At 41.8% G+C, this 16,023-nt stretch overlaps 1 protein-coding gene across 1 annotated transcript in view; it reads left to right on the top strand.

Annotated features, from left to right (window-relative positions):
- Nucleotides 1-16,023, top strand: part of LOC133508168 (plexin-B1-like) — a 75,970-nt gene that overhangs the window by 23,125 nt on the left and 36,822 nt on the right. Inside the window, exons 2-4 of the mRNA XM_061833983.1 lie at nucleotides 13,939-14,001; nucleotides 14,470-15,346; nucleotides 15,494-15,736. Coding sequence (XP_061689967.1) covers nucleotides 14,480-15,346; nucleotides 15,494-15,736 — 1,110 coding nt within the window. The 5' untranslated portion in view covers nucleotides 13,939-14,001; nucleotides 14,470-14,479. The remainder of the gene's footprint in view (nucleotides 1-13,938; nucleotides 14,002-14,469; nucleotides 15,347-15,493; nucleotides 15,737-16,023) is intronic.

A 16,023-nucleotide genomic window follows, 5' to 3' on the forward strand; every position in this document is an offset into this window, starting at 1 on the left:
TTCAAATTTGATACCAAGTTTTGCTACACACTTTTCCGTTTGTTAATTCTGTTCATGACTGCTGGTGGCCTTCTTGGCTGAATAAGGTCAAAAGGTGGGCTGCACCTTGGCTATTTGATCTCAAGGCCATTGAGGTTGTGGCTTTGAATGGGAATTAATCCGATGCTACCCAAAAGTCTGAAATGTGGAAAAATTACATTTCCTGTAGCAGAAAATATTGTTTAAATTCCCTTACACAATTCAGACTCTCTCAAACTATGATTTTTCTTGATAGTTTTTCAGTAGGAGTAGGACCCAGAGAATTCCATACCTGATTAAACATTTAGAAAATGCTTGGTATCTAAATAGAAAACTCAGATAGCAACCACATTGGACAGAGGCAGAGGAGAGTCAGGGATTGAGTGAGGCCGGTGAAACGGAGGAGGAAGAAAAAAAATCACTTCCACGTAATGTAGAAGTCAAAGGTTTGCCGTGGGTCAGGTCTAAAACCTATTCATGATAGTCATACGATCAGAATATACACTACTAAGTTCCTCTGGGTATAGATGACAGAGTCTTTCAAGAGTTCAGGGATGAGAATTTTCCACCGATCGACGGATTTCCGACTTTTTCCGACCAAAATGACCATTCTCGAGATAAGTGCAAATCCGTTGAGAAAATTTCAGGGTAGGGGGAGTATATCGTGCGCCTGCTTCTCGGTCGTGGGCTACGAGCTGCAAGTTCATCTTAGTGCTAGCACAAGCACGACTATCATATGCCGTTCTAACTTGCTCGGTAGTGTAAATATTTGCATTTTGCGACATAAAGATTAAAACTTGTTCTCAGAAGATTACTCGATTGGACAACAGAGTTACACAGTATGACGATCTAATCGTGTTAGTGGTTAATCGAGTTTCACCATTGCCATGTACATGTGTTCTCGGTTCTCAGAAATTGCAGTGTTACCTCTTAGTTAGCCAATTAATGGCGCGTGGGATTTAGTGCGAACTGAGCGACGGTGTGTTCAAAGTTTTACGATGGCGAAAGTGTTGGGGAAAAAAAGGATGAAGCTCGAGTGAGGGCAATTGACAAGGATGCTGGAATCAAAATCTGTTTCAGACGGGCAGGGCTTAAAAAAGTGTAATCGTGCAGATAGGACCGAAAACGGTATCAACATGTCTAACCGAACACATACAAAAAGTGGACATTCCCGGACAAGGGCTGTGCACTCTGTGTTCCGATAGGAGCAAAAAATATCCAGGAGGAAACTCAACCCCCCCACCCCATCGACAGACATTATGAGTGTTTTTCCAAATTGGTAATTGTCATCCCTGAGAGTTTCTGAGACTCCTTTTCATGACCATGGAATTGACTAACTGGAGGCTCAGCAGAAAGCAGACCTGACATATTAGCAATAATGCTCTGGTTCTGCATAACTAGCCTTGTGGCTTAATGTGGGACCTTTTTCAGTGTAGCATCTGGAATTCAATAAAGCAGGAGAAAACTAGGCTCAATGTTTCCCAGAACCTAGCGATAAAATTAAGTGACAGTATAATGTTGTAAAAGCAAGTTAAGTAGCATCCTTGCCTTTGGGGACACGTGTATTGGTTGCCCACAGACAGTGTGACAAGCTGATTAAAATGCCCACAGACCCAGAGAGTGAAATGTCCACTTTGCATTTGCTCAACCCAGTCTGGTCGTCAAGACAACGGACGACGACAAAGGGTTCTCTCAGATGATTGAATGCCCTGAAAAAGAGGAGGTCGATGGGCGTGTGTGTGTGTGTGGTGTGTGTGTGTGTGAGAGAGAGAGAGAGAGAGAGAGAGAGAGAGAGAGAGAGAGAGAGAGAGAGAGAGAGAGAGAGAGAGAGAGAGAGAGAGAGAGAGAGAAGAGAGAGAGAGAGAGAGAGAGAGAGATGGCTGTACAAGCAGTAGGTGGTAATGTATGCAGGCCATCCACAAACAAATGTGTAGGCAAGCATGCCTCCTTCGCATTCTCTGACACAATGACCCAACCAGGCTTTCTTCAATGACGTAATGCTTTATCCGAGCATATGACCAGTCTGCTTCATTGAAAACCCAGACTAGCCACATATATATTTAGCTTTCTTTCTGTGAAGCAATACCATTGAAAGACTTTTCTTTAAACACTACATTGTGTTGACTTAATTGAATACATCCAGTAATATGTGTTTAAACACTCAACTTCAGATTTCATTAATGTTGTTACCAGGTTTCTGCTGTATCTGGTTTGTGCACTTATTTCTGGAACCACACCAAAGGGCACTCAGTTGTGTGAAGTGTATTCAGCAATATTCTTAGCTTTAAGATAAGCATTGCCCCTCTTCACCTCCAAACAAACAAAATAGTTTACATGCTTGCCGTTTGATTTGCAAAGCAGCTGTAACTGCTGTGACTAGAATCAACCACATGGTTAGATGGGTCTAGCATTGTATTACTGCCACCAATGCCTTCACCACCCATTAAATGTTGCTAAACTAGGATGACTTGGATGTTAAAGCTGTCCACTTGTCCTGTAAAAACGTTCACATGGATCTCAGCTGCTATTGTCAATCACACATCCCCTTGTCTCTCTTACATTAAACTCGTATCTTTTTCAGGCTGACAGCTTGTGGTACCTCTATTTATGAATGTCTCCAGTAACTAAAAATTCCGGTAAAGAAAGGCCTCCTCTGGAAAATATTGTCTTTAGTTATGAAGGAAAATTCAGGATACAAAAGGAAAAAATAGGCGCTGGATTCACAGCTATCAAATTCCACCAAACATTAACATCCTGTATCTTGGTTTGTATGGCGCGATAGAGCCGCTCTCCCATTGGCTATTGCTATAGCATCTTCCTGGCATCCCATTGGATAGGAGGGACGTCAATCTTTACCGATGATGCACACATCCTGTATCTAGGTTAGCATGGTGCAATAGAGCTGATCTCCCATTGGCTGTTGCCGTAGCATCTTCCTGGCACCCCATTGGCTAGGAGAGACGTCAATCTTTACCCATGATGCTTTTTGTTTCCCTTGGACATTCGACTTTCACTTAATCACCTAGCGCTGTCACACGCTAGCACATATTAGAAAAGTACAACTTTTTGTGAGTTTGTTTTTTGCAAGATTATTCATCTTTCTTCACCATGGGCCCCAAGAAAACGTCATTGGAATCAAGTTGTGTGCGTGTGTACGTTCGTATTTTATGTTTTCTCTCAGATGTTAAATGTTTGCCTCCTTCTCTTTCCCCCACAATGCCATTTGCTTGTCGCTCACCCTTTGCATAGTCGTCCAACGCCAAAGGTAATGAACACAATATTAATTATTCTTTACTTTTTGTACTTTGAATGCTTATTTTTGCGGTGTGCTTGGAACGGATTAGGCCATTTACAGGTAAAATGCGATTCTACTTGCAAAAAAGTCACATAGTGGAGCGGATTAATCTTGTAAGTAAAGGCACCACTGTATTTCCGTGACATGTACACTAGTTAACTTTTCCATTGCCTTATAAGCGGCCACGAGAAATAGCTTCATCATTTCTCAGTGAAGCGATATCTGACAGCCTTCCTATTGATCAACATTTTGCTGGAGTGATTCATAATTCTATTTATCACGCAATAGCGATATTGGGAGTATGTAATAGAAACAACAGAAAGAGACTCAGTCCTCCCACAACCCAAAAACATGCATTCATTGGAGACTCTAAATTGCCCTTAGGTGTGATTGCGAGTGTCACTGCTTGTTTGATTGTATGTGCCGTGTGATTGGCTGGGAACCAGTTCAGGTTTTACCCAGCCTCAAGCCCCAAGATAGCTGGGATAGGCTCCAGTGCTCCCGCAACCCTTGTGAGGAGAAGAAGCTCAGAAAGTGGATGGGTGGATAATCCATTCCAGCCCACCAAAAAAGTATTTTTTGGTGCATTCTTCCTTAAAGAATGGAGCTCATTTGTGAAATGTAATTTTTAAAACATAATAGTCACTTTAAGCTGCATTGCTTGGTTTGCAGTGAGCCTAAGAGAAACAAAGTGCGGATTAAACAAGTATGCTGAAGACAGCAAAGCCATTTTTAAAATGATTCTGCTATTCACTAGATAAAAAATATAGACAAAGCATGGTTGTAATGTCAACAATCTTAAATTGTGGTTGTACTAATCCATGAGTAGAATACCACCAAGTAGTGTGCAGGTAACTCATGGGCTTCCACGATTCCTGGATTTGTTTTATGAATCAGAACAAGTGTGGCATTTGTTTCTAAGCTTTATCAATCCACAGTCTTTCTCAATACTTGTCACAAACACTTAGTGACTGAATTGAAACTTCACTGAAACCTCTGAATCAAATACACACTATATTATACTATACTATACTATATGTGGAACAGAATTTTTGTTTTTAGGTTTGACAGCTGTTTTTAACTTATTCTCAGTTTCTATCACATCAAGTTTTTGAGAAAGATATACTGTATATACAATATATAAATATATAATGAATAGAAATATTCTCCAGGCATTCTATCTTCCTCCTACATCCCAAAAACATGCATTAATTGGGGACTCTAAATTGCCCCTAGGTGTGATTATGAGTGTGACTGTTGTCTGTCTCCATGTGCCCGATTTGGCTGGCAACCAGTTGGGATAGGCTCCAGAACTGCCGCGACCCTCGTGAGGATAAGCGGCTCAGAAAATGGAGGGATGGATAAATATAGATCTATACCTTTGTAAATAAAACGCTAAGATGGAATACTTTACTAAATACTATAGTGTGTATATACTAAAAAGCATAAAACAAAATAGAACTTACAACAGTATGCCCATGGTCACAAGGTTAAGAGAATAGCCAGCACAAATCCTCTTAATTTCTACTATGCTGGCTTTCTGTTAGGAGCTATTGATAGTACTGACCTGTTGGGAAATTCACACACTTCTCACCGCACTGTCTCAATTGTGACCGCACAAACAAGTTGTTACTTACTGGCGCTGTTGATGAATCCGATCGTAATCAGCTGGCAAAATTTACCACAGCTAAACAAAATTTTGCTCATCTGGGGAAGGTATTTGAATGGTAAATTTGATGTGCCAAAAAAAAAAAAAGAGATTGCAATTTTGGAATCAGTGTACCAGTTTTTGTTTTAATCAGCATAAAAATCTAACTCAACTGATTCCCCACCACCACCACGCACAATTTTTACCCATTTTTATTTTTGCTGGCCTTTGTTTTTTTTTTTTTTTTTTTTTTTTTTGGGGACCCCGATGGTTCATGTATATAATCAACTTATCGTATGTGTTGAATACACATCTTATTTCATTCGTTAGCTAGGCTTAACACCTGCTTTTCCCTGGGAGAGTCTCTGGAGTAAAACGATCCTGCTATAAAACACCCTCAGTCAGTGTTTGTGTGCACTTGAAAAAGTGTGTGTGTGTATTCGTGGACTTATGTGGATATGTGTGTCAGCTCGCTTTCCAAGGGAAGTGGTATTTATCCTGTGTCCGCTCAGGCCACCTCTCAGTCAGAGTGCAGTGAAAGGGGGACTGTTTCCTCCAGAGGCAGCACACAGTGAGGTCCTTCAGCTTATGAGAGAGGCAGAGAGAGGAATAGAGAGACCTTTCTGTATCTGCATGCGTACTAAAGACAGAGAGATGACCATTGATAGTACAGAAGGTGTCGGAAATGGAGACGGGCCAAGCATGGCTACATCTGCCTTTCAAAATATTAATGCTTTCACTGATCTAACCGCCCACACACAAATGCAAAGTCACTTTATCAAGATGTTCCTAGCATATGAAGTTTAAGTGGAAATGATCGTGAAGGGAGACGATGCTGCCCCTTTATTTTATTACGTGTTCTTCATTTGCTAGTGTATTGGCATTTTTACTAGTTTAACTCTTTTAATCATGGCACCCAAAATCCTGACCGTGATTAAAGTTTTAATTGTGCGGCCCAAAAATCTGTGTGAGAAAACCTAGAGAAAAAGGCATTGAAAGACACAACAAAACCATTCATGACATGATTCTAGCTGGCTGTTCATATATTTTGCATAGTGACTGAAAATGTCTGTTTGAAAATTCTTGCTTTCACTAGGTGAGATGTCTTTCACGACCACCCACATTTCTGACATGCTGGAAATTCACCCTATCATCTTACCCCAGTAAGAAGCTGGAAATTGCTTTGTAGAGTTGAAAATAGGAGCTGATTCAAAAGTGATCTGAAAACTTGTAATCTGAGTTGAAATAACTTATTTCACACCGCTATTATTTTATTGATATTTTGTTAATCGATGAAATTATTTAAACAGACATTTACACCATGTTGCCATCATGTACAGTATCTTCAAATCCAAAAGATGGTTGATTTTTAACCTTGCGACATGCTGTTTGACGTACTGTTAATATCTGACCACTAATAAATTTATTTAAAGAACAAAACATCTCACTGGTAGGGGACAGATAACATATAATGCCCAGATTAGACAACAAGATAAATTTGCTCTTTCACTTTTGTACAATGTAAGATTACTGGAATAAAATATGGGATTCCGATACCATCACATCCTGTTTTTATGACCGTTGAGTTTATATTGTCAACTCAAATGCGATGGGATGGACTCGTTACAATGGCGACGACAACACTAATGGATCACACCATATGTTCATCAGAACAAAATGGGGAAACGCATGTGTTGGTGGTCACCGGTGCTTGGGAAAAGACATTTATTTAAAGCTTGCTTGAATATGTTCACGTAATTTTAATAGGATATGGTTTGCAAGCGGCAACATGGTGGCGCAGCTGTAAAGCGTTGGCCTCGCAGTTCCGAGATACCCAGCCCCGCCTGTGTGGAGTTTGCATGTTCTCCCCGCGCCTGCATGGGTTTTGTCCGGGCACTGTGGTTTCCTCCCACATTCCAAAAACATGCAACATGAATTGGACACTCGAAATTGCCAATGGGTGTGATTGTGAATACAACTGTTGTCCGTCTCCATGTGCCCTGCGATTTTCTGGCAACCAGCTCATGGTGTGTACCCTGTGTCCTGCCCGTTGACAGCTCAGAGAGGCTCCACCACTCCCGTGACCTTTGCACCACCATTGCATTATTTATTGTAAATATTTGTTGAACAATAAAGTACAATATTATATGCAGTAAATGAACTTCTCATGTAAATATAAGCTTTGTTCCATCTTATTGGATTGGTGATCGTAATTGTTTTTTTAAACTCGCTGATCAGTACCAAAAATCCTGATCGTGTAAAGCTGAATCAGAACATTTTAAACTTGGCTGTGGATTGACCTAATTGTACCAATATCAAAGTCATGATGTGGTCTCATTGTGGTGAAAATTTGATTGCTCCTCTACAGCTCAGAAGTATTGAGTTGATACTTCCTGAGTTCCTGATTTGCACACTGGGGTTGGGATGAAAAGGACAGGAGTACGGTAAAATTAATTGTCAGAGAGAACATCCATCCATCCATCCATCCATCCATCCATCCATCCATTTTCTTTGCCGCTTATCCTTATGAGGGTTGCGCGAAGTGCTGCAGCCTATCCCAGCTGTCAAGGGCAAGAGGCAGGGTACACACCCTGAGCTGCTTGCCAGCAAATCGCAGGGCACATGGAGACAAACAGCCGCACTCACAATCACACCTAGGGGAAATTTTAGCTTGTCCAATTAATGTTGCATGTTTTTGGGATGTGGGAGGAAACTGGAGTGCCTGGAGAAAACCCATGCAAGCACGGAGAGAACATGCAAACTCCACACAGGTGGGTCCGGGATTGAACCTGGGACCACAGAACTGTGAGGCCAACGCTTTTACCAGGTGATCCACCGTGCCACCCGGATAGAAGTTAGCAGGCAAAATCAGGCCTTCTTCCAACAAATGAATTGAGTGAGTGCTATTTTTCTTTGGCCTTTTTTTCCTAGCAGTTGAAAAAAACAATTTCTGACATGTTATATACCGTAGTCATACTAAACAACAATACATGGTGCAGAAGAACACTTTTAATCATTTTGATTGCCACAGCAGTTACTTTTGAGCAGAGTTTTGTGACATTGTCCAGCCCCTGTCCATCAAATAACATTTGCCAGATAACTCTTGCAATGATGTAATGGCAGTAGCAGAGCATGTCCAGTCATATCGCAGCGACCCAGCATCCAACCAATTATTACTTCCTTTGCTTTTGCGAAACGAGCATGTCTCTTTTTTTTTTTTTTGAGTTGTTACCTGATGTACTACCATAATGTTATTGATGTATATTTAATTGTTCTTTACGTTCCTCCAATGACTTTGTAAAACTGACTCTTTGAGGCCCTCATTTGGGACTGTTTAAAACAATGAATTTAACTGAGCTCTGGTGCTCTCAAAATGTGAAATGTAAAGACTGGCAGTGGAGATTAAAATTGGCACAGGTCTGGTAGATTAAACATCCCTTGATAATATAGGCAGGGAAGTACGGATTTTCTTTGCTGTCTCGACTGGAAAGAAAAGAAATCCACCCATTCTATCATAATGAACAGACACTTAGTGACTCATAGGAACACTGACCAACTTTCTACCACCAACCACAGTCTTCAGTTACAGGTCACATTCCTAAACATTTTGACCAAGGCTGTCCCAGCCTTTCTAGTTTTCACATGATAGGGTTTTGCCTCCAAGCTACATTTTGATTTTAGGGGAGGAGCATGTCGTGACAGGCTACTACTGTATGTTTCCAGTTTGTACGACACAACGCAAAGAGTCAGAAAACTGCATCCTGCTTTTATCTTTTAAGTTAATTCTGTTTGTTTTGCACAGCCTTCGAACTGCTCTTTATTTTTTTCACTAAGTGCATGCTTTGCAGATCTCAAAAGGACACGTTACTTTAATTAATGTATTCTGGAGATTGGATGCTAGAGTTGCAGGGTCTGGGCCCCAGACCCAATCTAATCTACCAGTGCACAACAAAACAAGGCTGAGCTCCATGGCTCCACTCACAAAGTCTCACGCTGCAATGCTACTGCTGACCCCCGCATATTTTATGGGGTCATAGTCATTCATTGGGCTGTCATGGCTCATTATGGTCTTTAGTAATAAACTTCCACAGTAGAGTCTCTCACTGATTTCAGAATGTGAACAGATAAAATGGATTGGCCAAAAGGTCACAGATAAACACGTTATTATAGAAGTCCAAAGAAGCATTTGATGAAACATACAAGTATACAGTAGCTGTGGTAGTACAAGACCCAAGCCAAATCCATTACCTCCACAATGAATAATTAGGAGTGACGATCCCCCCCAAGTTGAGAAAAATAGTAGACTAGCTGATATCTTGAACAGCTTTTACTGCATATTTGAAAAGGACAATTTCACACTCTGCACCCACCACACCACACCACTGACCACCATAACACCTTTAACGTCTGCATTGACCATCCACAAACAGGATGTAAGATGCATGTATTTATGTTCAAAGAACAAAAGATTAACAAAGTGGTGGGCTCATACCTTGTGTCCTCATCCTCCTCAAAGTCTGCATGGACCAGCTCGCTTCAGTCTTCAAAGATATCTGCAACAGATCTCTGGAACTATGCGACATACACATGCTGCTTCAAATGCTCCACCATCATCCTGGTCCGTAAGAAACCTGCAATCTCAGGTCCCTTGACATCTGTGGTCCTTCTGGTGGAGCACCTCAAGAGCGGCACAGGGCCCCTTTTGGACCCCCTGCAGTTTCCCTACCAAGCAAACAGCTCTGCAGATGAGGCAGTCAACATGGGACTGCACTTCATCATAGAAGACCTTGACAGCGGCGGGACCAACAGTGAAGAAAATAAGAATTTGAACATGCTGCAATATTGCAAGTTCTCCCACTTAGAAATCATGGAGGGGTATGAAATTTTCATCGTAGGTGCATGTCCACTGTGAGAGAGATAATCTAAAAAGAAAAATCCAGAAATCACAATGTATGATTTTTTTTTTAACAATTTATTTGTGTGATACAGCTGCAAATAAGTATTTCGACACCTGCCCATCAGCTAGAATTCTGACCCTCAAAGACCTGTTAGTCCGCTTTTAAAAGATCACCTCCACTCCATGTTTTATCCTCAATCAGATGCACCTGTGTGAGGTCGTTAGCTGCATAAAGACACCTGTCCACCCCATACAATTAATAAGACTCAAATTTCTAACATGGCCAAGACCAAAGAGCTGTTCAAAGACACCAGAGACAAAATTGTACAACTCCCCATGGCTGGAAAGGGCTACGGAGAAATTGCCAAGCAGCTTGGTGAAAAAAGGTCGACAGTTGGAACAATCATTAGAAAATGGAAGAAGCTAAACATGACGACCAATTTCAATCGGAGTGGAGCCCCATGCAAGATATCACCTCATAGGATCTCAAGGATCCTCAGAAAGGTGAGGATTCTGCCCAGGACTACTCGACAGAACTTGGTCAGTGACCGGAAAAGAGCTGGGACCACCGTTTCCAAGGTGACTGTTGGTAACACACGAATATGTCATGGTTTTAAATCATGAATGGCACGGAAGGTTCCCCTGCTTTAACCAACACATGTCAAGGCCTGTCTTAAGTTCGCCAATGACCATTTGGATGATACAGAGAAGTCATGGGAGAATGTTATGTGGTCAGATGAGACTAAAATGGAACTTTTTGGTCATAATTCCACTAACCGTGTTTGGAGGAAGACGAATGATGAGTTCCATCCCAAGAACACCATCCCTACTGTAACATGGGGGTTGTAGCATCATGCTTTGGGGGTGTTTTTCTCCACACGGTACTGGACGACTGTGCTGTATTAAGGAGAGGATGACCGCGGCCATGTATTGTGAGATTTTGGAGCACAACCTCTTTCCCTCAGTCAGAGTATTGAAGATGGGTCATGGCTGGGTCTTTCAACATGACAATGACCCAAAGCACACAGCCAGTAAAACCATGGAGTGGCTCCGTAAGAAACATATCAAGGTTCTGGCGGGGCCTAGCCAGTCTCCAGAATAAACCCAATAGAAAATCTTTGAAGGGACCTGAAACTGAAAAAAATTGTCAGCGACAGCCCAGAAACCTGTGTGATCTAGAGATCTGTGTGGAGGAGTGGCCCAAAATCCCCCCTGCAGTGTGTGCAAACCTGGTGAACAACTGCAGGAAACGTTTGACCTTTGTAATTGTAATACTGTACCAAATATTTACACTGGTTTTCTCAGGTGTTCAAATACTTATTTGCAGCTGTATCACACAAATAAATATTTAAAAAAATCAAAAATTGTGATTTCTGGATTTTTCTTTTTAGATTATCTCTCTCACAGTGGACATGTACCTACAATGAAAACTTCAGACCCCTTCATGATTTGTAAGTGGGAGAACTTGCGATATAGCAGGGTGTTCAATTACTTGTTTTCTTCAGTGAATGTAAGGATGCTGTTCGTAGACTTCAGCTCTCCCTTCAACACATTCCTGGACTCCTCTCCTCCAAGCTTCTCTCTCTCTTCACCTGCCATCTGCCAGTGGATCTCTAAATTCCTGATGGCCAGGATACAGCAGGCGAGCATGGGAAAGACCACCTCATCTATACGCATCATCAGCATCAGGGCTCTTGAAGATTGCGTCCCTCTCTACAATAAAAACTGCACCTCAGAGGACCCACCAGTCAAGCTCCTGAAGTTTGCAGATGACACCACAGTCATTGACCCCATCAAAGACTGTGATGAATCTGTGTACCGACTGAAAGTGGAGAGAGTGGAGCTATGGTGCAACCGATGCAACCTGGAGCTGAACGCACTAAAGACTGTAAAGACGATAATGGATTTCAGGAGGCATCCATAGCGACAGCTGCCCTTCACGCTGTCCAACTAACTGTATTGTGTCGACCGTCAAGACCTTCAAGTTCCTGGGAATTACATTCTCTCGGGACCTAAAATGGGAGACTAATATCAACTCCATTCACAAAAAAATCCATTCTCAAAAATTCCCATCTGAAGATGTACTTCCTGCAGCTAATAAGGAAGGCCTGCCACCGGAGTTGTTGAGACAGTTGTACATTCAGCGGTCATCAAATCAGTACTGTGTACCTCCATCCTGGTCTGATTTGGTGCTGCTACAAAAAAGGACAAATTCCCTCTGCAATGGACAATCAAAATTGCTCAAAGGATTTTCGGTACCCCTGTACCCACCACTAGACTTGCATTCTACCAGAACTAAGACAAGGTGAAAATCTCTTGGACCCTCCACATCTTGGTCACAAGCTCTTCCAGCTCCTTTCCTTGTGTAGCCGCTACTGAACAATGCAAACTAAAACTAGCAGACATTCCAACAGCTTCTTCCGCCTTGTAATTAACTTCTTAATCGGCTAACTTACAATTCAACTGCAACATGCTGCCAGTTTTTTCGTCTTGAGCTTGTTGTCACATTTTTTGAGGGGCCATATTATTATATATTCTACAGTACATTACTTGTACAGCTGTGGCATGATGGAGCAACTGGTTACATAGTTGGTCTCACAGGTCTGAGGACCCGGATTCAAATCCTGGCCCGGCCTTTGTGGTGTTTGCATGTTCTCCCTGTGCCTGTATAGGTTTTCTCCAGGCACTCCAGTTTCCTCCCACATGCCAAAAACTCGCATTAATTTGAAACTCTAAATTGCTCTTAGGTGTGATTGTGAGTGTGACTGTTGTTTGTCTCTATGTACCGTGCGATTGGATGGCAACCAGTTCAGGGTGTACCGCGCCTCCCACCTGATGTCAGCTGGGATAGGCTCCAGAATTCCCACGGCCCTTGTGAGGATAAGCGGCTCAGAAAATGGATGGATGGATCACTCGTCCCATTTGCACATCTGAGGGGTATCTGCAACATTTGCACAATCGACATTGTCCCCGATTATGGCAGTAGTAGTCACTTAAAACTGCATATATTTCTTTAACTCTTGGCAACCCTTGCACAATGGTCATTCCATTGGCCTATTGGTCTATTAGGCATTTAAACTGCTGTAATTGCAAAATGACTCTGCATCCTTTCGCACAATGGCTTTTTTCCCAGCCATTTACTGTTACTATTTAATTGTACTCTTTTCAAAAGTGCTTAAGGCCTGTTGAAAATGTTGTAATAGACCAATTCCTGTTCATTCAGTATTTAATCAACCGAATGACAGCAGGCATGAAGGTTTTTTTCATGTATTATATTTATTCAGCTCATGAATAAGTGAAGAACTATCCTTCCTCACATGCATCCCCCTCACCAGACACGCAGCACAACACTTGCAGCTGCTCCAGGATGGCCTCCGGTCATGTACCCATTTAGACACTGTTTCATCTCCTCCCTTTTAAACACTCCTCTGCTTTTTCCTTATTGTTGTCTCAGTGAGTAGAGCAGTTAGATGAGAGAGGTGCATGTGTCATGTCTTGACATTCTTGTTACGTTGCTAAATAATGGTATGTAAATGCTGACTCAGACTGTTTGTCTCTCCTACACACAGACTGACATTGGCACTTTATTCCACTGTGATTATGTTGATTATTGGGCTATAACTAACAATTGGTAGTACTGAATATCAATGGCAAAGATGATCCTTGTAAACTGGGTGGTGTAAAGGTGGGCGGAAACTGATGTTTGGGAGTTATTCGCTCATTCATATGACCTTTTTCTCTGTGAGGTCAGTAGAAATATTGAGGAACCTGCTCAATAATTAAAGGGATTTTAGCACAAATGGAAATGCTCTCAATGTTCTTAAAGTACTCTCCTAGAGGTGTTGAGTGATGGCTCTTGAGATGGGAAATTAGTTGTTTTGAATCCCCTAGCTGTAAAGAACACTGCCTATTGTCAAAACTGTGAGTAATCTAGGACAAGGTGACAATTAGATGAATAATGTAAATGTATGTTCGTCATGCAACTTGCCTGAATATCTCTAGAAATGCTAAACTCTCATTTGTCTCTCATTTTGTATGACCTTGTTAGTTTATTGTGTTTTTTTTTTTCCATTTTAACAGACTGAGAAGAAATGGGATATGATTAGGTGGTGGGAGTGTTCGGCTTAACAAAGAACATAGATGGTAAGACAATTTCATATCAAGATGTAAATGTACGTCAGCATGATAACGCTGTAGTAAGGAGTGATCATTTATTTTCATTTGTACTGTTTTCACAACATTACCAATATTAAATAGAAACTTATGCAATTGGCACCTGTGGCATTTATTTAGCCCTGTTCTGAGTTTCGATTTTAATGAAATTGTAATAAATGACTTGATAATGTTAGACAATGCACCCATACTCAGTAGTATAGCTTTAGTCTAATGTGTGACTCTCGTCATTGGAGTTATTTAAAACTATAGTGGCCTATGGAAGTAAAATGGATGTAATTATTTTTCTTACTAAATATTTTTCAACCTGCTCTCGGTGGAATTCTATCCCTATATTTTACAGTAGCGACCCAACAGATACTCACCTGTTTAAGCACATAAGTCTTAAACACAACAAATACCTAAGAAGGTTTGTAACTGCTGCTTTCCTCTTCTCAGAATTCCTGCCATGCTACATGGGAAGGCTCAGAACTCCTCCCTATTCTTGTTTTTCATCATTGTCATCATCGTTTCCTCAGTCCACGGTCACTCTTACCCAAGTTTTTCGCGTGATGACACAGAATTCCATCACCTGGTGCTCCATCCGGACCCATCAGTAGGGAAAGTGTATGTGGGGGCCAGGGACCACCTATTTCAGCTGGATGGATTAGATGGACTTCGGCTTGAGCAGGAGGAGAAGACTGGTCCTGTGCGTGACAGCAAAGACTGCATTCCTCCCGTCACTGAATCCAACTGTCCCCAGGCCAGGAGAACCAGTAACCACAACAAATTACTACTGGTGGATCCGAAGGGATTGGAACTGATCACCTGTGGGAGTGTTTACCAAGGTACCTGCCAAAAACGAAGTCTAACATCAATCAATGAGGTTCTTTTCGCCACTGAGAGGCCAATGGACACTCAATACGTTGCAGCCAATGATCCGTTCGTCTCAACTGTTGGACTTGTTGTGGGGCTTCAGGGTGGGGAAAGGTCTGTCATGTATGTGGGAAGGGGATACACTGCCAGCCAGCCACCAATTTCCACCCGTCACCTTTCATCAGAGCCCATTTTTTCCTACGAGGAGACGGCTAAACTTGCCGTAGCTGGCCGTCTGTCAGAGTATGACCACCATTTTGTGACCACGTTCAGGCGGCGAACATATGTGTACTTCTTGTTTTACCGCCGAGACATAAAGTCATCATCAGGGGAATATCAGACCTATGCGGCCAGGGTTTGTCTTGATGACACCTCTTACTATTCCTATGTGGAAGTTCCTATCGTATGTCAATCGCCATCCTCTCCTCCCAGAGATTACAACCTTCTCCAAGCAGCCCAGGTAAATGCGTTTTTTTTCTTCTTCAAACTTGGTAAGTTATTTAAGACACCTGTTCCTTCAACCTTCAGTTTAAGATGCTACTACTGTTATGACTCTTCACTCTTTGAATTTCTTGGATTGTGTCTCCCTTCACCTTTTCAATAACAGGTGGGTCAAGGTACAGACAGAGAGGGTGAGGACTTGTTGGGAGTCTTCTCCACCCGCATCAGCTCCACTAACCAAAATCCCCTGGATGGCTCAGCTGTGTGCATCTTCCCTTTGGATGTGCTTGACCGACACATTGACTCCATAAGAGACTTGTGTTACACCCAAGATGGGATGCTGGAGGATGGAAGTGAAATGGCCTACATTGAGTATGAGGTGAAATCCAGCTGCGCCAAACTACTCAGGGTATGCATGCACTTCTTCAAAGTTGCATAAGAGATATAATTCTTGTATCGTGTTTCTAATTTTATTCCATTGAAGAATTGATTTTATGCTATTTTCTGTTTTATGTTCTTGTAACAGCCTGTACACTGTCTAACAACTGAATGCAAGCCATCAACATAAATCATTTGCTGCTCTTTACCTGAAGTAGATTGAATTACTTTCAGTGGTGAGAGAAAGTCTAAACATAAAGGTCCAGCCAAACAATAAATTGTACCAGCATTTATGAAATTAAACTGCATCATGCTATG

The sequence above is a fragment of the Syngnathoides biaculeatus genome, chromosome 2, assembly GCF_019802595.1.
Source record: "Syngnathoides biaculeatus isolate LvHL_M chromosome 2, ASM1980259v1, whole genome shotgun sequence".
In the NCBI taxonomy this organism is placed as follows: domain Eukaryota; kingdom Metazoa; phylum Chordata; class Actinopteri; order Syngnathiformes; family Syngnathidae; genus Syngnathoides; species Syngnathoides biaculeatus.